General features: G+C 39.5%; 1 protein-coding gene across 6 annotated transcripts in view; it reads right to left on the reverse strand.

Annotated features, from left to right (window-relative positions):
• Positions 1-25,694, reverse strand: part of NBEA (neurobeachin) — a 356,767-nt gene that overhangs the window by 204,586 nt on the left and 126,487 nt on the right. For all 6 annotated transcript variants that reach the window (XM_083498846.1, XM_083498847.1, XM_083498848.1 and 3 more), the window contains 4 exons: positions 25,226-25,287; positions 13,348-13,412; positions 7,374-7,482; positions 2,095-2,261 (listed from right to left, as the gene is read on the reverse strand). In XM_083498846.1, the coding sequence (XP_083354972.1) occupies positions 2,095-2,261; positions 7,374-7,482; positions 13,348-13,412; positions 25,226-25,287 (403 nt within the window). The remainder of the gene's footprint in view (positions 1-2,094; positions 2,262-7,373; positions 7,483-13,347; positions 13,413-25,225; positions 25,288-25,694) is intronic.

A 25,694-nucleotide genomic window follows, 5' to 3' on the forward strand; every position in this document is an offset into this window, starting at 1 on the left:
CTTAATTACCATGTCTTGATAATCACTTTTCATGTCCTTGATGTTGAAATATGTATTTTCTAAGAATACTTTCTCCTCTGGTTTCAATTGCTGCAAGTCATGTCTCAATCTCTTTGTTTCAAAGGTTTGTTCATTTCATTATTGTATAGCTCTTTTATCATTCCCCACCCCCATTTCCCCACTCCCTTCTAAAGTCTTTCCTTTCTATATTATTATTTCTCATGTCTACCATTCAATATCCAGTTTCACTTTTAGTTGGTGTTTACTTAACCTTATCATTTGAGCTAGAATCACTCCTGTTGCTTCAGTTTTTATTTTCTCTTTTTATCTGGCACCATGCATTTCAGCTGACATTTTATTTGACAGCTTTTTCTCCATTCAACATCATGTCCTGCTTAGGATAGCTTTGCCTACTGTTTTATTTATTTGTGTCATTCTGATGGCTGTTTGTTTAGGCTTTCCGTGATCTATACTTCCTTTCTTTACAGCTGTGTTGTCTCTAATCACTTCCTTTTAATCATTGTTTAAACATTATATTTTCACTCCACAAATGCAGATTCATATTACCAGCCCGTATCAATAAAGGGCTACCATTCTAACTGGAGAACTTGAGCTTCCATAAAACTTTGGATTTTGGCAGAGATAGAGGTTTCACTGTTGTCAGGAAACGACTCCTCCTACTGGTACTATTTTATTTTTTTAAATGATACAATTTATATTCTTCAAATTCTTCCTTCACTTTTCTCCAACTTAGATTTCTTTTGCCAGAGTTTTACCTTTTTGTTATTGTTTGGGCAATACATTCATTTTCAGAGGAAACTATTTTCCCTTAATCTCCAAGCATTTTGAAGATATTTAGCCCTCTTTCAATTTAACAAGACTCTTTGTTACCCTTTTTAAAGTATGTCCCCATTAAGTTTCTTATGCTCTTTTTTTTATACAATCCCTAATACACGTAGTCTGTCCATTTTATAAAGTTTATATTCAGAGATAACCGTAACCCACTGATTCTCTTCGCTGCACCAGTCTTCTATTAAGTCCATTGTATCTATAGCAAGGAATCTTGTGGCATCTTAAAGGATTAAAAAAAAATACATTATGGTGTAAGCATTTGTGAACTACAGTTCACCAGATGAACGAAGAGTTATCTTGAGTTCCAAGGTTGTTCATCCATACATCTATCTATAGACTGATAGACAGACAGACAGACAGACAGACAAAAGTCAGAAGTAAATAAAATGCAGAAAGGGAAATAAAAAACAGGAAAGAAATGAAATCATTACCCATGTATATTTGTACTGCCAACTCAGGATAACACTTCATTCATCTAGTGAAGTCAAGTGAGGTTTATAAACGCTTATGCCACAAGTGCTGGACAAAAAATTAAAAGCAAATAATCTCATTCTCAAAGTATTACTATGACCCAATACGAAAAGAGAGAAGGAGAACAAAGGCGAAACTGGTGCCAAAAAAAATGATAAAAACACTTAGTACGCAAAGGGAAAAATAAAATGGTAAAACTATACTATAAGGCCAACTATATACCAATACATCACAGATTTTTTTCTTCTTCTTGGCTCTTAAATCGTGTGATTATAATAAACAATAAACTGTTTATGTGTTTGCTTGCACACATACTATTTTTCATAATTCATTCCACTTCCATGATTCATGTTTCAAAAAATGAATTATTTGGGGTGACCTGACAAAGGAACTACCAGGAGATATTTGCCATGGAAGCAGGGACAATGAATTTTGCAAGACACTGAAAGGCCACTTTTGTTTCTGAGATACTGCAATGATGGCTGGACCATTCACTTTATAAAAATAAATAAAAATAAATGATGGCAGCAGAGTTTCTGAGTGCAAAACCCAGCAACTGACAGCAGACTCCTCATCTGATAGCAGACAACCTAAATATAAGATTCCATTCAGTACCAGAATATGCCTATAACACAGGATGAGCTGTATGATCAGGAACGGATTCTGGTGAATTACATTACAGTCTCGACTGCTCACTATAAAGACATGACACATCCATTTAAAATACCAGTTCAGAAGCATATAATTATGTTACGATGATTAACAACATACCTATGTGAGACAGCTCCCCAAGCACCATGCTTATTTGTTAGGATATTCAGTATTTTCTGTTTCAGTTGATTCGCAGTAACATGATCTCGATGCTTGGCAGCACTGATAAGATGGTCACACATCTTCTCCTCTTCCCTTCTGTCAGCAGCATATTGGGCACACTGTGACTAGAAAGGGAAAGCATGTTTATTTAGTAGATAGGTAGCCGTGTTGGTCTGCCATAGTCAAAATAAAAAAATTCCTTCCAGTAGCACCTTAAAGACCAACTAAGTTAGTTCTTGGTATGAGCTTTCGTGTGCATGCACACTTCTTCAGATACCTGTTATCTGAAGAAGTGTGCATGCACACGAAAGCTCATACCAAGAACTAACTTAGTTGGTCTTTAAGGTGCTACTGGAAGGAATTTTTTTATCATGTTTATTTAGTTTTGGAAAGTGGCTGAAGAAGACACACACACACACACACCCCGCAGTGGATCCAAAAAGAGTGCAAGCAGTGAGACACCTCTTCTAACCCAAGAGGGGTCTGTGATATATGCTCATTTGACCATCCAGCTGCAGCCAGTTGCACATCACCTGCAGTCCCTCTTGGTCCCTGGCCCTCAGAAGCTGCTTTGGGGTGGGTAAAGAGGACTACATTCATTGGAGGCCAGATCTGCTGCCCCTGTGGATCCTGCCACCCAAGGTGATCACCTCACCTTGTCTCATGGGGGTGGGGAAGCCCTGGCACAAACCTGAGGTTTCCTCCAGTGCATTCATATAGCGGGAACACATGGTGTCTTGTTTTTCAACATTTGGTGACTGTTGAGTAAATCAGAATTTACTCTTGTTTAAACTTCGAAGCTGATGTTTCCCCAGAAGAGCAAGGGGCACAGAGCCCTTCAACAGATCACCACCCTCAAAGCCAGTGAATCGGGATACTCTTGTCCCAGGATAGATCCCCACAGCAGCTGCCTGGCCTCCTGGCTGTCTCTTGGTCCCACCACATACCTCCCCCAACAGGAGTAGAGGAGATGATGAGGTTACTCAAGAGGATGGACATATGCAAGTAAGCTAGCTGAGAGCCACGAAGAGTGGAGGCTCCAGCTCGTATATGAATGCCCAATCTGAGCTGAGCACCAGTTTAACACCCACACGAGATTACAATTTAATAAAAGTAAAGTTAAGCACTCATTGTGGACCCAAGTGCAGTATGCACGTGACTAGTATGAGGAGAGAGCCAGGAAATAAAGACACAGGACACTGGTGTTGGCTGAAAATAGGCCAAAACTTTACTGATTCTAAATGTCAGTAGGCTGTGGCAGAGGCGCTGCGTAAGTAGGATCAACCAGCCCACCTGCTGATTATTTTGGCTGGGTCGACCCCGAGTTAAGGGTCATCCTATAACGTATATCAAACCAAGGCAATCCCACTAGGACTGCCAATTTGGGAGGCTCCTATGTCCCATTGGGTCCTGTATCCAGTGTCTCCTGAACAGAGACACCCCCTCCTGGACCCCTTTAGCAGGGTACCCAGTGGGCTAAGGATCCAAATCAGTGCCTTATCAGCCAAAAAGATGTGACCAGACTAAATGTGAAAACCACCAGACTAGAAGATCCTCAGGGTTCCTTCCCTGGTGTTGAATATGGTGAACAAGTATTCCATTCCTGCTCACCTTCAGGCAGGACCAAACAATGCAGGGTGGAAGAGCGAGAATTCCCATAATGAACTGAGCTGGGAGGCTCCAGCGCAATTTCCTTATATGAAATATAGGTGGGCTTGATTGAGAATTGCATCCACCAGGTCTGGCATTGTAGCCAAGCTACCCAGCCCATTTCTCATTGGCCATATTAAGCAGCCAGTTCCCAGTGTTTCATGAGGCCATGGAGGGAGGCATGCACATTCCCCAATGGCTGTGCAAGGCAGGAAAGATGGTCCCTGCCAGGCTGTGCCCACACCGCAAACCGCTGCTCCCCAGCATTGCACCAGTAAACGGCCATTGGCAGAACACTGGAGAATAGAACCAAGTTTACTTCCTACTGATCAGTCAGTAAACTATATCCTAAGCAGTGTGTGTGTTTTTGGATGTGTGTGCATGCATGCAAATGTATTTGTGCATCCTGCATATTCTACCCATTATGTAATGCTAAAAGTTTATCTAAATTTGTTTTGAGAGCACAGACATTATGGGGTTAATTATTTTTTCAATTTATCTTCTTGTACCAAGAAGCACCAATTAGTACAATGATCTTCTTCTGTAATGAGGTTAATATTTCATCAGCTCATTGGACAGTTAAATCAAATGTTCATTTTTCATTCTGAGCAATTACAGAAGCTAACAGAATGAATGAATGTTAACTGTGGAAATTGTGGTTCTAGAATACAGTAATTGGACTTTCTCAATAACATTTACGAAATGAGAGTTTCTACAGCTAGAGTTATGTCAAACCACACAGATTTTGTACCTTTACAACATCGAAAAAGAAGGTTAGTGAAAAGGATACATTTAACTGTATTACTTGGTTAAAAAGATTTTCACGCAGTGAATAATTGTTAACAAAAACAGAAGCAAAATAAGTAATAAATATGAAATTGAGTCTTATGTATCTAACAGATTTTTCATTTTAAAAAATGCATGCACGAATGTAGAAACAGAAACAAATATAAAGATCAAAAGCATCTGAAATGTGGCTGTACTTTAGAAATGTCACAATCACATGCCTTGCCCTTTTAGGCAGGGACTCAAATAATTGTATGCATGTGCGTCCAAGGGGTACTAAGAGTGCATCAAGATAATACCAGATTTCTCCTTCTCTGTGCAGCTACTCCTAATTTTCTGGAACAGGTTTTCTGGGGACACAAGTCTGTAACTCAGAAGTATGTCTAGAAGTCCATCTCTAACTATGGTTATTTAAATACTTCTCTTAATATTAATTCAAATAACAGGTTTATACTGCCTGTCCAAAGTATCGTATTTTTGAAATAGCAAGGTAACAGAAAAATTTGAAGAATCTCACATTTGAGAAAGATCTTGGTTTGCTTACTAGAAAATTGACTTAGGTTTTTCCCTTAAGGGAATTTGGTTAATATTCTAAATTGTATTTGCTAACTGAAGCTGGAAGCTAATTGAATATTCTCATTTTGTCTACGGTTCTGACAGATCTTATACCGCAACAAATTCTTCAAAGGGCAGATAACTCAATCTTCTACTGTCATCTTGGTTTACTGCATGATGCTCTGATAAATATCAAATGTTATTTACTGTTGAAGCAATATGAAACCTCACTCTGACATACACTTAATTGTAAATGTGATTTTTTTTTAATACCTAAACTCAAAATATCCAGAATATGCTTCGTAATAAATTTGTTGCAATCCCATATGACAAGTGACTGCTGTCTCAGATGACAGAATAAAGTAAAGGTTATATATACTGAGAAAGAAAATATCAGGGAAAGTTCTGTTTTCAATCTATGCATAAAAGAACAAAACCATATAAGAAAGATGCAGTGAAGAGAGCTGGCCAAATGTTGCCAATAAACCTCATCTCTCTCACACACAACCCCCCCCTCTCTATCCTTGATCTTATGTGACATTTCATGATAGATTATTGCTATTCCTCCAGTGGTTGAAAGTTAGTGTGACCCAATAGTGCATCAATAGTGACAGTACATCAGCTTAGGACAGGCTTCCTCAACCTCGGCCCTCCAGATGTTTTAAAACTACAACTCCCATCATCCCTGACCACTGGTCCTGCTAGCTAGGGATAATGGGAGTTGTAGGCTAAAAACATCTGGAGGGCTGAGGTTAAGGAAGCCTGGCTTAGGAATAAATTATACTGTATTTTACAGGTCCTACTACCTAGTAAGTGTGCTTAGAATTGCAGCCTAAGGTTGCAAACCTATAACCAAGGAGCTCCAACCTTCTTGGGACAATGAGCTGGGCAAAAGATTCCTGAATTGCAGGAGGCTGGAATACATGAGCCACATGATCCCTTCCCACTCTACAGTTCTATGATTCTGTAACCAAAATCTTTTATTGAAACCAATAAAGGTAAAGGGACCCCTGGTCATTAGGTCCAGTCGTGACCGACTCTGGGGTTGTGGCGCTCATCCCGCTTTACTGGCCGAGGGAGCCGGCATACAGCTTCCGGGTCATGTGGCCAGCATGACTAAGCCACTTCTGCGAACCAGAGCAGTGCACGGAAACGCTGTTTACCTTCCCACCGGAACGGTACCTATTTATCTACTTGCACTTGGACGTGCTTTCGAACTGTTAGGTTGGCGGGAGCTCACCCCATCGCGGGGATTTGAACTGCTGACCTTCTGATCGGCAAGTCCTAGGCTCTGTGGTTTTTAAGCCACAGCGCCACCCGCGTCCATGCAGGAGGCTGGAATACATGAGCCACATGATCCCTTCCCACTCTACAGTTCTATGATTCTGTAACCAAAATCTTTTATTGGAACCAATATGCGAGCCTAATTACAGAGAGGGAGGGGCGATGTAGCAAATAAAAAAATTGTTTCAAGTCTAATAGTGGCACAGGGGTATTTGGGGGGGGGGTTGTGTAAATCACAGCTGGGGACAGGTAAGTTAAGCCTTCCTTCCTCGGCTGTGACCCCTTCGAACACCCACATCGCATAGGATTGACAATTTATTTTGTTGGCTACAATACAAGGCTTCTTTCAAGGCCTAACTGCAATGTAGGAAAGGGTGGGGTGAGGAAGGGCTGCTGTGTGCACAAGGAAAGGCACTGGTGGGCACACGTGCACCAACGACCATTGAATTGATAATCCCAGTTAAAACTACTTGTCTGAGAGGAAGCCTCATTGAATTCAGTGGGACCGCCTTCTGAGTATCAGAGTGCACCAAAAGTCTAAATAAATGACTTTTCACAGCATTTTTCAAAATAAAAAACTAGTGTTTTTTGGAAGAGGAAGGTATAAATGCAATCACTGGAACTATATGACTAAATTATCAGTTATTTAAGTAGAGTGTAATGTCATAGGGTGGTATCCCACAACATTCCTCTGTTCTCCCCATCAACCCCATGTGCCCCCAAAATCTGCTCTGAAGAGTTTGGAAACTGTTTGGATTGGATTTGAGGAGTGTGTAGGGAGTTACAGGGGACAAGAAAGGATGAGGAAGTCTCATTCTGCAAGCATGTAGGGTGGCCCTCTGGATCAGATTTGGGGAGCTAGGAGGACCTCAAAGTGTAAAGTGAGGAAAGGAAAGGCTACAGTGTAAATGCTAGCTGAATGAAAACAGAAAAATCAGAGTTTTATCAGCTGCTGGACTTACCTCAAATTCCGCATGTTTGTGTACATCTTCAGCTCTCTGCCTGTTCAAGATAAACTCCGCCTCATTTGCAACACGTACAATATGGTCTTTCATTGCATGACACAATAGTCTGGAAAGAAAAGTTAACTGAAATCAGTCTTAATGTATTTTCATTTAAAACATTTCATACATAAAATGTAAATATACCTGAAACTGGATTTGTTTACATTAGCATGAAAAAATAATAATTTGGTAATAAACTGATCTGCAAAATCTGACAAAATCCACCAACATAAATTGTATATCCGGCTTATTAACATAATTAAATAGTAGTTGTTATAAACAACTTTTATTTGGATTATGTATATCCAGAGAAAGCAATCAAATACTTTTTTCCATACCATTCAGCCAGCTGTAATTATCCTTACCTCATTTCAACATGTTATTTTACTTTATTGTAATGATGATTTTCACAGTTCTATGCATATTTGATTTTGGTTTTGATTCTTTTGTACAGTGTTTTAGCTATGTTATGTATTTCCATCCTGGAAACATTTGGTAAAGGATAGATCATAATTTTAATAAATAAATAAATGCCATATCACACCTTTTATAATTGCATAGGTTTTTGTTCATTGCCAATGACAATTTGAACAAAACAAACTTTTAAAAATTCCACTATACAAAATCATGGATGATTGAAACCATCTCTTCTTCTCCCTTTTCAGCTCCCCTTAAACAAAACACAAACCAAATCTATTCTCTGGAAAAAATGCAAGTGCTTAATACTGGCTTAAAAGTCTGATCCAACAGAACACAATAAATGTGTTATCGCAGACTTCAGCAGAAGCAGATTTAAGCCAGTGATGAGTGCTTTGAAAATCCTGCCTTTGTGTATCTGTTCTTCAAAGGAAGACGTTTCAGGAAAAAAATCTAAGCTGCAGAAAAAGTAATGTTCTCTACTAGAAGCTTCCTTCTTTATAATGTGCACTTTGGTGCCATAATGAGACATGATGGCCTAAAATTGGCTGTCACAAAAAATGCAAATTTAAACTACTGCCCATTCAATATTCTGCCCTATCTTCAAGTATGGCCTTAGATACTGCGCCATTCAAAGTCACTGCCCTGCATTGTTTGCAAGGTTTATGCCACAATCTCTTAACATGTTGCAAAGAGTGCAGGCATTCAACTTCGGTATCTTACAGCAGGGCTGGGCAAGCTATGGCCAATTAGATGTTGTTGGATGCCAATTTCCAGTGCTATTTCCTAGGGGAAAAAGGTGTTGGCCCAGCATACTGCCAGAAAAATACACTGCCAATTTCCAACATCTCCAGTCCACATAGCCATGAACAGGGCCAGATTTAGGTTTGATGAGGCCCTAAGCTACTGAAGGTAATGGGGCCCTTTATATGTCTAGCTGTCCTTTTTCAACAACAGACCTAATAGGTATCTAAAGCCATTTGCACATGTTGCCATGCAACCAGTCCATGCAGAATGTAGGCACCCTATATATAGAAATGAGCAAACTGTTGATATTTTTAGGGAGCAGGCTAGCAGGCAGAGCCCATTACCGTATTTTTCGCTCTATAAGATGCACTTTTCCCCTCCTAAAAAGTAAGGGGAAATGTGTGCGCACTGATCCCTCTTTCTCTCCTGGCTTCAGGGATAGCCACCCGAAGCCTCCTGAGTGCAGCAGGAGCGCTCCCGGTGTGCTCAGGAGGCTTCACGTTCCTTTCGCTGAAGCCAGGAGAGCAAGAGGGATCGATCCCTCTCCTGGCTTCGCTTCGCTGGAGAGATGCTGCGTTTCTCCTGTTGCTTCGCTGAAGGGGCGCTGCGCAGAGAGGGAGAGAATTTTTTTCTCTCTTGTTCTCCTCCTCTAAAACTAGGTGTGTCTTATGGTCGGGTGCGTCTTATAGAGCGAAAAATACTTACATCATAGGAGCCTACACAACACAAAACACTGTTGCTGTATATAGGTTTTATTTTATTTGTTTTTTATCTTATATTTTGGAAATGTACATCCAGTTTTTTCTTTCCTTTAATTTTTTTTGGGCCCCCAAGAGAGTGGGGCCCTAAGCTATAGCTTGTTTAGCTTATATGTAAATCCAGCACTGGTCATGAACAGCAATGGCAGGAGTTGTAGTTATAATAACACCTGTAAGGCCACCCATTGCCTAGCCCTGTTCTACAGTGTTTGGCAGGTGCTCTTAGTAATATTGCTGACCAAAGGAAACATACTGGATGCCTGTGGAAAACTAGCTCCTTCTTCTTTTTACATGTCACCTGCCTATGCTTCTCTAAAATGTGACATTGGAGCAAACTACACCATTGAACATGCCTCTACTGCAGTGTTTCCGAACCTTGGGCCTCCAGCTGTTTTCGAACTACAATTCCCATCATCCCTGACCACTGATCTTGCTAGCTGAGGATTATGGGAGTTGTAGTCCAAAACCAGCTGGAGTCCCAAGGTTGGGAAATGCTGCTCTACTGGACCACACTACCTACAATACACACATACAACCTAATCCTGAAGCTCTGGTGCATGGACGGGTATCAATGAACACAAAAGTTCTGGATGGTCAAAGCTGTTTCCATTCAATTTTATGGGCAGCTGTATGCATGGCACAAAAAAACAAAGATCATGGCAACTGGTCCCATCACCTCCGGGCAAAAAGAAGGGGGGAAAATGGAGGCAGTGAGAGATTTTACTTTCTTGGGCTCCATGATCACTGCAGATGGTGACAGCAGCCATGAAATTAAAAGACACCTGCTTCTTGGGAGAAAAGCAATGACAAACTTAGACAGCATCTTAAAAAGCAGAGACATCACCTTGCCAACAAAGGTCCGTATAGTAAAAGCTATGGTTTTCCCAGTAGTGATGTATGGAAGTGAAAGCTGGACCATAAATAAGGCTGATCGCCGAAGAATTGATGCTTTTGAATTGTGGTGCTGGAGGAGACTCTTGAGAGTCCCATGGACTGCAAGAAGATCAAACCTATCCATTCTTAAGGAAATCAGCCCTGAGTGCTCACTGGAAGGACTGATCGTGAAGCTGAGGCTCCAATACTTTGGCCACCTCATGAGAAGAGAAGACTCCCTGGAAAAGACCCTGATGTTGGGAGAGATGGAGGCCACAAGGAGAAGGGAGACGACAGAGGATGAGATGGTTTGATAGTGTTCTCGAGGCTACCAGGATGAGTTTGAGCAGACTGCGGGAGGCAGTGGAAGACAGAAGTGCCTGGCGTGCTCTGGTCCATGGGGTCACGAAGAGTCGGACATGACTAAACGACTAAACAACAAATGCATGGCACATGCCCCCGAGAGCTTCACACTGGCCGAATCGCCAACATTAAACAGAATGTGCATCCAAACAATGCTTAGCACATTATTATTTTTAGGCTAGTGGTAAACATATTCACTTCTAACTTCAAAGTAACTCCTATACCCACCCATATCAGGGAATAAGCCTACTGAACTCAATAGGACTTGCATCTTAGTATAGGATTGTACCGTAAAGATCTAAATAAATGTAGTTTTTACAGCACTTGTCAAAATGATAAAGAATGCTCTTAAAGAAGAAAAGTAAGAAATGTTGACACAATATTTATGCATTTGGATCTGAATAAGTGACACAGACTTCGCTACAGGTTGGTAGCATTTGTGCAGGTGAAGATACATCATATTCCATTTTTGCATCCTCTTGTATCATTCAGACTTGGAGCTCACTTCATGTGTAACACTGCCTTGTGAATAAGTAGTTCTTTGGATTCTGGCCCATATCCTATAGTAAGAGTATCGCCTATAACTTTATCTAGGTCTTGATCCATAGAATCATGGAAACTCTGTGGGGTTTCCCAGGCAGTTTGAAAAATGACTTGCTCATAGAAATAATGAAACAAAACACAAATCCACTGGTCATGCTGAAAGCTGTGGGAATACTCTCTGATCACTGTACTGATACTTGACACTTTTTGGGGTGTGTTTTTTTTAACCAACCCTAATTTTCTATGTTTAGCCTAATTTGCAATCAAAAATGTTTAATTTTGTAAAGCAAGATGCCAGGTTTTTCTAAGATTTCCTTGATTATATAACCTTACTGAAATTAAAATAACAACTGGAAAGGGATTCCAAATCCAATTCACAAATTCTTTTGCAGTGTTCTTCAATTCATAATTTAAAATTCAATCATAAATGCATAGTAATTATATGCAATTTTACATTCCATTAACCTTGCTTTGTTTTAATTATAAAGCTCTTTTGTTGGATTCCTTTAAATGATCCAGTTTATAATTTCAGGCTGTTCAAGGGAGCACTTTAATTCTACTGCACATTCATCAACTGTTTATGTCCTGTTAATTGTTGACAACTGCACAATTGCATTCTCTAGCTATGATTGATGAATTGCATTCAAACTTTAGCTATTAAGAAGAATAAATATTTATAACAATTTCCTCTTTGCCACCAGGAGGGCAATATCAAAAGCTCAGGACAGAAAAAGTAGTCTTTTAGCAATAATTATATGCATATGATCTGATAGGTATTTTGGTTAAAACTATGTGTTAGAAAAATATGACTACAGAGATTTTGTTTTCATTCATTTATGCTCACATCAGCAAAAGCAGCAACTCCTCCCCCCCCCCAAAGCTATTGATCAGGAACTAAGAAAATGAAAATATTTTTATTTTGTTTATTGAATTTATTGAATTTATGTAGCCATACATAAAAAAATCCACACAATAAATAAATTGTGATTCGTTTAGTACTTATAGTATAGCATCAAATATTCCAACAGATCTGATTGTCTCATGTGACAAAACCATGCAAAGGAATCATGCCACTAACAAACGTTAGAAGCCCCTAGTATATTCCAGGGCATAAAGAGGAGATAGTTTTCTTCGTTTGTTTGCTTAGCTAATGTATGTTCTGATCTTGCTTCCAAAGACTTCTAATGGCGATAAAACTCTAGTGCAGTCTTTGACCTCTGGCACAAAGATTACAGTAAATCCATGGGGATATAAGTGATTTATCAGTGCAGGTTATTCTGTTTCTACACACAAAATAGTGTGAGGAATTTTTTTTGCTCAGAAAGCTTATAAACATTTACAAAAAGTGGCATATTTCATTCTGACTACACTTACTGTATTATTCAAACGTATCACACAAGTGATTGTAAATAAAGTTTTATAAATTTGAGATCTTACATTTCACCCTCGTTAATCTTATACCCTCAGAAAAAAATAGACTTTAAAAACAATTTTTTAGAAGGGATACTTTCTTCATTTCTATATATAGCCAAATGATTAGTTTACACATACTACTCCAATAGGTCAACAAAAATATACGTAGATATGGCAAACTCAAATTTAAATAGTCCTCTTGGCAGCTTAACTAAAAAGGTGGGGGGGGGTTAAAACAGAGTATTCAGTAGCATCAACATTAAAAACACTTAGTTGAGAGTACAAGTCACATTCCACATAATTCAAATTAAAACATAATTAATCTGGATTGCACCCAAAGTTCTAACTGTCATCACAATGAACTGGCATGCATAAAGTATCTATTTTATAATCTAGTACCTCAAACAAACATAGGGAATTGTGATAAAAAATAGTGCTCTGTCATTAACTGCACAAATACACTTTACTATATGATGTGCAGGGTACTCCAAAGCAGATGGAGCGGCAGATGGATTTGCAGATTGGGTTTCTTAGATTCTATCTGGAGTGGGGTGGACTTTGCTGCTTAAAGTTGGTGGTTCAAATCTCAAAGCAACTTTAAACTATTGCGTAGGTGTTCTCAGATAAATAAACATTTGAGTTCAGTATTTTATGTATTAACTAGAGAAGTATTTTCTAAGCAAAGCTTCCCTGCTGTTAAACTGTTTAATTAAAATAGTTTGTCCTCTGGTCTTCCTGGAGCAGATGGTGAAAGTATTATCACCCAAAGGAATTAGATACAAAATGACTACTTGTCCAAAAGCTTTAAAATTAATTACCTTCCTTCATTGATGAGCTCAATAAAAGCAAGTCCTGCATTCTTCTGTATAGAATTCTGCCATTCCTAAAGGGGAAGAATAAACCATCTTTTTAAAAAAGCAGCAATTAATTTTGAAAGTATTTAATTTTGATGTATAAAGATTATTTCATCCGTGTTTTACAAGGATTTCTCTGGTTACCATATGCTCACTCTTCACAAGGTCTCCGTTCTTCCATTGCATTGTAATGATACATACTGGAAATTTGTATTTATTGTAAAAATGCATCAGATGTTTAAGCAAAATCTGAAAGCAATCTACTAATTTAAGATGCATCATATAAATGTTTTGACTAACTATTGTTAAAAGAAAGTGGCATTTAACTGGCAAGCAGTTCAGAATTCCTAAGTCATAAAAGAAAATATAAAATATATTTTGGAACATTTTGCAAGAGTAAGGGTACCATCCTCCAGATCCTAGAAGAACCATTAAGGGAATCCCCCTTCGCCATACTGGCACCTTTGAGTACTCATCAATGTTCAGCACTGGCATTTCTAGTTCCTCACCCAGCCCTACCATTGCAAGCAGGATTGCCCTATTTTAACAACGTGCTCCATTGATGGAGGAAAAGTGCTGAAACAGCTAGACAAAGAGGAAGTTAGGGGTGGAACAAGCTTAAATGGACTAGATGGTTCTGCTCCCCCATGTAGCCCATCTCTGGAGAGGTGGTTCTGCTGCTCCTGCCCAAACCAGACCAGGCTGAATGGGCAGGACAGTATTCTATTTTGAAGAGCTATTCTATCCTATTAGTCCAAAATTGCTACAATTCTCTTCTAATTTAATATAAAAAAGGAACTCCCTCTCTGGAAATTAATACATTTTGACATCAACACACTTAGGCAGCGTTCCATGGTAAAAATTACTTAAAATAAACAGTGGTACCTCCGGTTGCGGACGGGATCCATTCCGGAGCTCCAGTCGGATCCTGAGGTTTCCGCAACCGGAGGGACGGCTTCTGCGCATGCGCGCGGGACAGAACGCGGAAAAATGCTTCAGTGTTCGCCACCTCAACCGGAGGTGAACGTAAGCAGAGGTACCACCGTACTGCAATTCAACTAATTTAAACAACTGATATATTGTTGAACCCCAAAGTTTCTAAGGGGTGTAAAATGAAGTCGCAGAAGAGATACAAATGATAAAATCAGTTAAAATTAAGAATAAAATAATAAAATAAAAATATACGATTCCATATAATAATGAAAGCAGTGGAGCTACATGTGATGAGTTAGCGCTAATCTCTGGCCAGCATTGTTGTTGTTTACCTAGGAAGGACTGGGGCAGGGCAAGGCAACAGTCTCCCTGGTGCACCTGTGCAGCCCTGGTGTTGCTCCCATTCTATCCCAGCCCTTTCCAGGAAAGCACTAGCAATGGGAAGGGCAGCTCCATCTGATCAGATGCTGAACATAAAGGGTTTTTAACTGTTTGGCCAAATCATGGAAGAATATGTACTTTGTTCCCAAAGTCCTTCCTATCACTAAGTCATGTGTCCATGTAGTAGCCATGATGGCTGCTCATCTCTGTATGCCAACACTCTCCCCCTTTATCCAAGATTTTCAAACCCAGGTATTCAGACCTATTCAGATCCCTTCCAGTCGGGATTCAGGCCTCATCATGGGACTGAAACTGCCTTGGTCACACTGGTTGATGATCTCCGGCGGGCTAGGGACAAAGGTGAGAGCTGTTTCCTAGTTCTGCTGGATCTCTCAGCGGCGTTTGATACCATCGACCATAACATCCTTCTGGACCGTCTTGAGGGGCTGGGAGCTGGGGGCACTGTTATACAGTGGTTCCGCTCCTTCCTCCTGGGCCGTGTTCAGAAAGTGGTGGGGGGGGGATGAGTGTTCAGACCCCTGGGCTCTCACTTGTGGGGTGCCTCAGGGTTCTGTCCTCTCCCCCATGCTTTTCAACATTTACATGCAGCCACTGGGAGAGATCATCAGGAGGTTTGGGCTGGGTGTTCATCAGTATGCGGATGATACCCAGCTCTACCTCTCTTTTAAATCAGAACTAGTGAAGGCGGTGAAGGTCCTGTGTGAGTGTCTGGAGGCGGTTGGAGGATGGATGGCAGCTAACAGATTGAGGTTGAATCCTGACAAGACAGAAGTACTGTTTTTGGGGGACAGGAGGCGGGCAGGTGTGGAGGATTCCCTGGTCCTGAATGGGGTAACTGTGCCCCTGAAGGACCAGGTGCGCAGCCTGGGAGTCATTTTGGACTCACAGCTGTCCATGGAGGCACAGGTCAAATCTGTAACCAGGGCAGCTGTTTACCAGCTCCATCTGGTACATAGGCTGAGACCCTATCTGCCTGCAGACTGTCTCGCCAGAGTGGTGCATACTCTGGTTATCTCCCGCTTGGACTACTGCAATGCGCTCTACGTGGGGCTACCTTTGAAGGTGACCTGGAAACTACAACTAATCCAGAATGCGGCAGCTAGACTGGTGACTGGGAGCAGCCGCCAAGACCATATAACACCGGTCTTGAAAGACCTACATTGGCTCCCAGTACGTTTCCGAGCACAATTCAAAGTGTTGGTGCTGACCTTTAAAGCCCTAAACGGCCTCGAGCCAGTATATCTGAAGGAGCGTCTCCACCCCCATCGTTCTGCCCGGACACTGAGGTCCAGCTCCGAGGGCCTTCTGGCGGTTCCCTCACTGCGAGAGGCCAAGTTACAGGGAACCAGGCAGAGGGCCTTCTCGGTAGTGGCGCCCGCCCTGTGGAACGCCCTCCCATCAGATGTCAAAGCGATAAACAACTACCTGACATTCAGAAGACATCTGATGGCAGCCCTGTTCAGGGAAGTTTTTAATATGTGACATTTTAGTGTATTTTTCATCTTTGTTGGAAGCCGCCCAGAGTGGCTGAGGAAACCCAGCCAGATGGGCGGGGTACAAATAATAAGTTGTTATTATTATTATTATTATTATTATTATTATTATTATTATTACACCTCTCTAACCTTCCATTACACTGCCTAGCAATCTTCTGCAATCACTACCATTTTGTGATGTTCTTAGTATACCCATCCCACATTTTAGTGATGTGTTTTCATATCCAGTAACCGCAGCACACGTGATAAACTTTCTCCAAGCAGTGTGAATCAGGTGCTAGTAAAGTTGTAATAAAGTGACAATTTCCTGATCCATCAGGAACAAAGCAAAAAAAATAATACTAATACTAATACAATAATAATAATAATATTCAATCAATTTGTATTTGCGTAATGAAAAACAACACTGTTCTTTTCTGAAACACCAGAATTTGTTATTTCAACACCTAATTCCCATTTGACAGCCTCTGACATCTCGCCCTAATGAGCATTGTCCATTTGTTACAAAGTTCAAACTCTCTAGGCAGAGACTGCGCCGCCTCAACATTATGTACAGTGACTTATCCATAGTTGGCATTAAACAGATATTATATATAACAACACTGAAGTAAAAATGATTTCATTTGTAAGTAACTTGGGTTTCCTAATAGTTTGAATGCCTCCAATGCACAGAGGAGAAGAGCTTTCCAAACTTTTCATATCGGTGACACTTTTTCATTTCGTGACTCGGTAATTCAGTTTTACTAGCAAGAGAGGATAAAAGAGTGGAGAAAGGAGCTGGCGGGGGAAAGAACTATTTTATATCTTATTTTTATGATTTTGTTAACTGCCCTGAATGTCATTTGAAAATTAGATGGGATATAAATTTAAATAAATGAATACACACAGAGACACAATGTGAAAGGTGGCACAAGTATCCATATTGCCTTGAAATTATAAAGATCAGGAAGTCATTAAAGGTAAAGGGACCCCTGACTATTAGGTCCAGTCATGCCCGACTGTGGGGTTGCGGCGCTCATCTCGCTTTATCGGTCATGTGGCCAGCATGACTAAGCCACTTCTGGCGAACCAGAGCAGTGCACGGAAACGCCGTTTACCTTCCCGCCGGAGCGGTACCTATTTATCTACTTTCACTTTGACGTGCTTTTGATCTGCTAGGTTGGCAGGAGCATGGACCGAGCAACGGGAGCTCACCTCGTTGTGTGGATTCGAACCGCCAACCTTCTGACTGGGAAGTCCTAGGCTCTGTGGTTTAACCCACAGTGCCACCCGCGTCCCCAGGAAGTCATTACATGTCCCAATTTTGGACTCTTAGATATCAGGATAGAAATACATTTTGGGGAAATGCCATACCAGCACTAAAAGTTTTCTAGAAAATTTTCTAGAAAGAAATTATTGACCTGCTGAACCATGTCTAAAAGGGATTTCTCTCACTGCTTCCTAAAAAATAATAATTCTGAATCCAATTTATACCACTATTATTAATTCTATCCATTTCCCTTTCATTCTCTTTCCCCTGTCAAGTCAAACTGAAAAATTACTCAGTGACTATCTTCTCACCCAATAATGCCTGAGATACAGCATCATTCAAGAGCATTTGGAGGGAACTGTGGCAACTGACCGGGGGAGATCATATTTTGGTGGCATCAATCCTCCCCCCACCGTGATAGCTGCATCTCGGGCATTCTGGTTGGCAGGATTTTTACAGCTAATTAGGTTGAGACTTATCCAATCAGTACATATATTAAGAGATATCATAATATCATGACCTGCTGACTAGAGATAGAAGGATTTATCAATTTTTGGTTAAATAATTGCATCACAAAATTCAGATAAGTGTGAATTTTGAAAGATGGCTGTTTCAGTTCTCATAATTGTTTTGAAAAGTGAAAATTTGAAAGATTCGCTTTAAAATTCAAACCGAGTCAAATTTCTCCCCCATCCCTACTGCTGGCTTGATAAATCATAACTACTAGGCGCAAATACACACCTTGACTAATGGAACACTTTCACCTCTTGAAGCAACATCACCTTTTGACTTGACAATATCACAAATCTTGTTATTTGGAGGGTGTAAATTTTATGTGTTCTTTGTTTTTCCACGAATAAAGGCTTAATAAAATACTTGAGATTTGCCTTTAGGTTTCAGAAGCACTTGTCTAAACCATATAAATCTCCTGCCACTTAGCTCTACCAAGTTTAAGATTATATGCATTGGGATGATTAATTGTGCATGACCTTTACATCATGCCAAAGTACTCCTGCTTGCATTATCCAAGTGTCTTTAACTAGCTGGAGCTAAATATGTGGCAAAACCTTATTTTAATTTTATTTGTTAAACAATTTCTAACTCATTCAATCCGCTTTCAGATCTAGTGCCAGTACCGAAACTGCCTTGCTTGATGAATGATCTGTGCAATGGGAAGGACACAGGACTGAAGTCCTGCTAATCCCATGGACATATTTCAATACCATCAACCACAGCATCCTTCTAGATAGGTGTCAAATCAGTGTCTGAGATCAGTAATGGAATAGTTGAGGTTTGATCACTGGGAGCTTAATCCCAATACAGAGGCATTCTTGATGGATACTTCACCTGTTCAGGGAGAGTTTTTGTGTGTGGGTGTGTAGCATCTGTGCTAAGGAGTATCTCTCACTAGCCAAGACTGCTATGGCTATTCACGTTCTGATCACCCTAGAGTATATAGACTATTGTAATGTGTTGTCAAAATACAGCCACTAGGCTACAGACTGGAACCATTCATGGGGATATCTCACTATTTAAAGAAGTCCACTGGCCCCCTGTCAATTATGTGCCACTTTGAAAGTCTAGTTTGGGACCTGGATACATGAAAGAATGCCTTCTCTCACAATCACACCAATATGCCCAGTTTTCATTCTGTATGTTATTGGGCTTCCAACTCTCTGTATCGCCAGTCAACATAGCCAGTGGTCAGCAATTGTGGGGGTGTAGTCCAGCAATATCTGGGGGACCACAGGTTCCCCATTCCTTTTAAAAACAGCAAATCAGAGAGTCCCAAAGTCTCATTATGGGGGGGACTACTACTTTAACCTAACATCTAATTAAGAATGAAGGGAAGGAACTTAGGGAGCGAGTTAGACACTTGTGGTGCTACTGCCACAAGGAATAACCATTCACTACATTCCAGTCAGCAGAGATACCTGGAACAGGGCCTATGAAGAAGATCTTAAAGTACAGCTAAGTTGATATGAGAAAATGAGGTATCTGAAGTATCTTGAAACTAGACAATTTATGTCTTTAAAGGTAAAAAAAAATGCAGCTAGTTAGTTGCCTGTTCACAATATGGTTGCACTCCCTCCAAAGGAGCAGGTGTACAGTCTACATTGCTATTGTTGGAGGCCCAAATGCCTTAGCAGTTACAAAAATAATCAGGAGTAAAAATACAAGATTATTGTTACCACAAATAAACCGTAACTGAATAGTTGAGGTCCTCACATTCAGTTCTTGGGTGATGTCAACAGACATGGGCATCTAAACTCATTAGTGTGTGTTTTTGTTCCCAGTGCTGCTTCTGAACACATCAGTAGCCACCTTCCGACCCAGCGGAAGTTTCAATTGACTCCCCATAGGCTGCCTCACAGTAATCTTAAAGTACTCTACTCTGGATGCCTCTCATTATGATAGCTGGCAATCCAGGAAAGACTGCAGCCGGCATATCAATCTAAGCAGGTAAAATGTGCTCTTAAGCGCGATCACTACCTGAGCATCCAGATATAGCACTGGATCCAAAATCACTGTATACAAGGTAAGACAAGCTGCATTGAGTTTAGATGCTTTAGATCAATTACGGTTTATTTTTGGTAACAATGATCTTTTGTGTTTTTTCCATTAAATATCAGGTCCATTTCTAAATGTATTTTCCACAATGCAATTTTTCCTTTTCATCTGTCGTAGTTAATGGAGATAAAGGTGATACTATTTAAAGATCAACATTTTAAAGCCACTGTTATAAACACTTCTTCTTTACTTATGAACTTATTTTACCGTAAGTACCTATTGACCACAGCTTCTTGTAAATACATAGTTTCAAAACAGTAACTTAGCTCTTGGGCTGAAGTTCTGTTATGTTCTCCTCCCTATGAGGGTCTCATAGGGACTCTCATCTGTTAACTATAAAGAAATCATTTTTGCTTGTTACAAGTCAAATCCCTCTTCATCAATCCTCAAGTAGTGCCTCTAGGGTGATCATGTATTCAATGTATAATATCTGAAAGTAAACATGTTCCTAAGGAAAACGATAACAGTATCTCCCCCGCCCCGCCCCCTGTGCTGGTCCTTCATTTAAAAGCCTTCAGTCAAGATCTCAAGATTAAAGGCTTCGTGAAAGTTACATCACCAGAACACAAAAGTCCCTTTTGGTTAATCAGAAAAGTCAAATGTTCTTGGGAAAACGTTATGCATATTTAAGCTAAATGTGTTTTAGAGTTTAAGGTCCCAAAACAGTTTCAATCTGTTCCCTGATTAGTTACTATATTGAAAAATATAAATGAACAATCTGTATTAAAGAATGAGACCTTTATTTTCTAGTTAAGAAAACAAAAACTACTGGCAGATACAGTACAGTTTTGTAGAAAGATGAAGACTCACAAGATCTAGCCTAATGTACATCAGTATTCTGAAGAGGGGACTTATATAACAATCTGGAAATAGTTAGATGCTATTGTCGTTCTTAAAGAGAAAAGGAACCATTACTGAAAACCAAATCTGCTCTGTATCAAAGAAGGAGCTATACTAAAAAAAGAGAAGAAAAGAAATTTAAGAAGAACTTCATGGTTTATTTGAGAAATCTGCCACAAAACAGTATCACAGATGTGATAAATAAAACTAGGCTATAGGGAACAAAGACCAGCTAATAAAGGGCAGATCTTGTCAAAAACAACATCTTAATCCCACCCACCCCTGAAAATTAACTTAATTCAAATGCATTGAACATGTCATTACATATTATGAATTTTCCAGAGGACCACTGTAGCTGCAATAACCAAAATCAATCTAATTTTAACCTCACGTTCATATGTGTGAAATGCAGTGTGTTAACACAAATGAAGGGAAGCTATTAAAAAGGGACAATAGCAACCAAAATGCAAAGAAACAGCAGCCATTTCTCAGTGCCAAATAACGCAGTATCCCTTTAGGAGTTTCCATAAACCTTAAAGCGAATTTTTCACAAAGACTAAATTCCTCTGGGGAAACAGACTTGATTGCATATCCTTCGGAGTCTAAAAACCTGCCCATATGAACTGAATTATCCATGACATGTACCTTCAGACGTTTGTAATGTGATATTTCATGTAAATTTAGACCATACCTTGGACATGAGCCGCTGGCAATGTTAAGTTTATTCAGGAGCTCAGATAAGAAAAAAATTCTGACATCCTTGCTAATCTGTAGTCGTTAACATGGAATTTCCAACATAAAGAGCATAAAAGCATCTAATTTGCTGTAGCAAATGAAAGGAAAACAAACTTTGCATTTCCCTTTCCTTTTTCAGAGTCTACTGTTACCCTAGTTTATGCAAACAAAATATTTTCCAAACCCTTCTCGGTCATCTATCTTTTTGAAGATAGATACTTCAAACTCTTACATCAGACTGCAAAATGTAATTAATTTAGAACATAAAATCAAAACTACTCTTGTTCTCAAGCACTGTCTAACGGTACCTGTATCACAAAATGGGGAACTTAACACAGGGAGACTACAAATATCAATTGGAAATGAAGGTTTTAATGCGGTAGGGAAGGTAGTAAACAGTATTTCCATTTTAGAGAAATATCAGCTATGTTTCCAAGAAAATACCCATCTTCATTTGATTCACCATTTTGTATGACTAGAATGTTGGACAATGAGCTGTGAGACCAAGCTTTGAATCCCCACTCAGCCTAACCTTCCTTACAGGGTTCATGTGAGGAAAAAAGGAGGAAGGAAGAACTATGATGTCCTTGGAGGAAAGGTGAAATACAAATGTTAACAATAAAGTAATGCACTTTGCAACTAGTTTTCTCTCCACGTCTCAACTAGGTTTGCAGGCTGACTGATTATCACAATATTTTAATTAATTAGCAGTGCAATCCAGCACCGGTCTACTCTGAAAGAAACCACACTGAGCTCAGTGGGATTTGTTGCCAGGCAAGTGCATATAGGAAGATCCCCAGATTTTTTAGAACTGTTTACTTAGAACAATGATGAGAAACCTGTGGCCCTCCAAATGTTGTTGGAATGCATAGAAGTTGATTAAGCATCTATGTTGTAGTAGATTAGTAAATTAGTCTCTAATATGGAAGTGTCTTTCATACGGGCAGTTGTTCCTCCAATTGCTGGAATTCAGTACCAACCCACCTTCCAAATTCCAGTTCTTCTTTGGACAGTATGGACTAGGTTGTTGTTTCCAGAACAACCTTATCACAACCTGAAGAACCTGAATCATGAGTTATGCTTAATCATAAACATAATAAAAAATAGCTGCTCTATGGGTCATCACTTTTCTAAAAGCTGGTAAAGCTATTGGTTTTGAGGGACTGAGAACTTTGTGAAATCTCTCTGCTGAGTTTTTATTTTATTTTACTTTCATCGTTATAGTATTTTATCACTGTTGCACAGCTGTATAACACTTGGATTTTGACTTTATTGTGGAACTTTGGTTCAGGATAGGGTGAAATTCAAATAAAATAACAGTGGTTATAAAAACAAATATCAGGAAAGCTATTTTTCAGATTGCAAGCTCCTTGGAGCAGGAACCTCTTATAATCTTTTAATTTCCATGATCACTAATGATGCCAAATAAATAAAATTAAAAAACCATGGCACTGTTGAAAGTGATTATTATGATCTTCCACCAGCCATAAAATATAGCACCCTACCTTACACATCTTTCCCTCCCAAAGGCCGTTGGGATGGTGAAGGATCTTCTACAGTGCTTGTCTAAGACATTTTGCTCCCTGAGGTGCAGGAAAAGATGGTGCCTCTTCGTATTTCACATACATAAACAGCTTAGACTGACAGATGAACCTTAATTCAACACTGCTAATGGAGCAGTGTTCTCCACATCTGAAGCATGTTTAGGGGGGCGATGTCAAGTCCTCCAGTAAAGGATAATGGCCAGGGAACTTCAAAGCAACATCAAGGTGGCTCCTACACCAGCATCTCTTGCTGAGGCAGCTGCCTCACTTTACCTAATACCAAGGTCAGCCCTGCTCTTCAGAAAAATATGGAGTATAGGGTACCAAGTACCAACTCCACAATCAAAACAGTTTTCTTAAATTCTGTGTACCTGTATTTCATTCCTATTTTTGTGAATTTTTTAATAAAATGTATGCTTTGATACTTGGGGCTGAGGACTGGGAGAAGTGAAAAGGGAATTAGGTACCCATCCACCTAACATTGCCTTTCAAACCATAAAATAAAAAACACAGTGTAGCTTTGTTTGTTGCATAGCTCCACTACAATGCTTAAAAGACAAAAATAACAAAGGAGCTTAAATTTCTCACTCTTCCCCTCAATCAATATTTGAGGCAAGTTACATCTCTAGAGTCCTTAATGGCAGGAATTCCTGGAGCCAGCAAATGAGTAATGTTAAACCTATGATTAGATGATGAGGCCATCAAAACACACTAGACCCTAATGCTGCATTCCACTTTATCCTTGTGAAATGCAGTTAAAACAAAGAGAACGTAGGAAGGTACTGGGAGTTATTCTCTCGCTCAAGAATCTGCCTATGAACTGCTTGTTAGAGAACTCGGGGGACTAAAAGACTATTTTGCTATTTCCCATGAATTAAGGACTTAAACTTTAGGCAACAAATTTTCCAAGTTCTCTGCAGGAGACGTTTTGAAGCTCAACCATTGGTGAGAAGTCCTGCTACCGATGTCTTTTCTTTACCACAAATCCACTCTGCTCACAACAACAACAACAAAAGGCTCAGTTGTTTCCTCATAGAATCCAAAGGAAAGTGCTACCAATCAACGAGCAAAGAGCAGGTAAGAGGGTGAAATACCTAAAACTAGGCATAATTGGCATTAACTTTCAACTCTGAATATTGCTAAAACATTTGAATCATTCATAGGCACAGAACTGATGGAAAAGGAGACAGAGCTAAGACTATCTAACAAATCAGAAGGAAGTATACAATTAATGTCAATTGATTATATTCACAAAAATAACTTTATACGTGAATTTTGTACTTTGGAATACATGTACTGTTTAAAACTGATCATAGAAAGAGATTTAAGTAATATATGGAGGAGAAATGAATATGCTTATTGAATTAGTAGGAGATAAAAGGACAGTTTATCTTCCAGTACTTTAATGTTAAAATCCGTATTTATTGTCCAATTAGAACTAAAAACAAAATCTCACACCCCAATGTCTTTTTTGGATTTCCTTTTTTCCCCAGCCTCAGAAATATGCCTTGAAGTGTGCTAACCCCCTCCCCACCCTGTGGTTCCTGTGTTTCCTGGATTCTAGTCCATTTAAAAGATACCTAGTTATATTTCCCTGCATCCAGGATTCAGTAGCCTACTGTATCTCATATTATTTTATCAATGGCATTTCAAATATAGCACCAAACTCTAAATGGCTTGCAAAGTAGACTGCACAAGCAATACTTCCAATACTTCCAAAGAGAAATATACTAGAACAAGCAAAATAAGCTGTCCATTTGCAAGATTTTTATTTAATGCTGAACCATCCATTAGTATTTAAGATTGGAGTTACCGGCCAATCCATTTATCCAGTTACTAATGCAATTTTAATTAAGCTTTATAATGAAATATTAGAATGTATTTTTAAAGCCATAGGTTTTATATCTGTGTGCTTCAGCGGGAGTGTGAATGCTTGTATGGGTACTGATGCAAGAAAAATAAGGGTCTTCCTCTTCAAAAATGTTACGATGATAAACATTACACTGCATTTTGGTATGATGGCGCTGTCAACAGAACAAGTATTATATTGCTAAAGCCATGAATAATCTTACCTGTGAACAAAGAAGCATAACAAGCTCAACCACTGAGGTGCTAGACTTCATGCAAACGAGGCCTGTAACAAAGGTGAAAACAAAGGTTCAGTCTATAAATATAAATAATAAAACTTGTTTCCCACCCCTTCAATATGGAGCAATCTAGTAAATAATTCTTAGCAACAATCTAAATCAGTACTCATTTGTGACCCAATCATATTAATGCTTACTCAGAAGTAAGTGCTATTAAGTTCAAATGTGCTTACTCCTAAGGAAGTATGCATAGGATTACAGACCTCTATTATTGTCTCCCACATATCCAGAGGACTAAAAACAGTTTATTGTTATGAGTATGTACCCTGTTTTGCAGTGCAATACATTTTAATTACATTTTTGTTGTCTAGATAAAAACACACTAGAAATAGTCTTATGTGGCATGAGAGAGAGAGAGAGAGAGAGAGAGAGAGAGAGAGAGAATATTCCTGGG

This window comes from Podarcis liolepis (assembly GCF_965112155.1).
Source record: "Podarcis liolepis genome assembly, chromosome: 4".
Taxonomy (NCBI): Eukaryota; Metazoa; Chordata; class Lepidosauria; order Squamata; family Lacertidae; genus Podarcis; species Podarcis liolepis.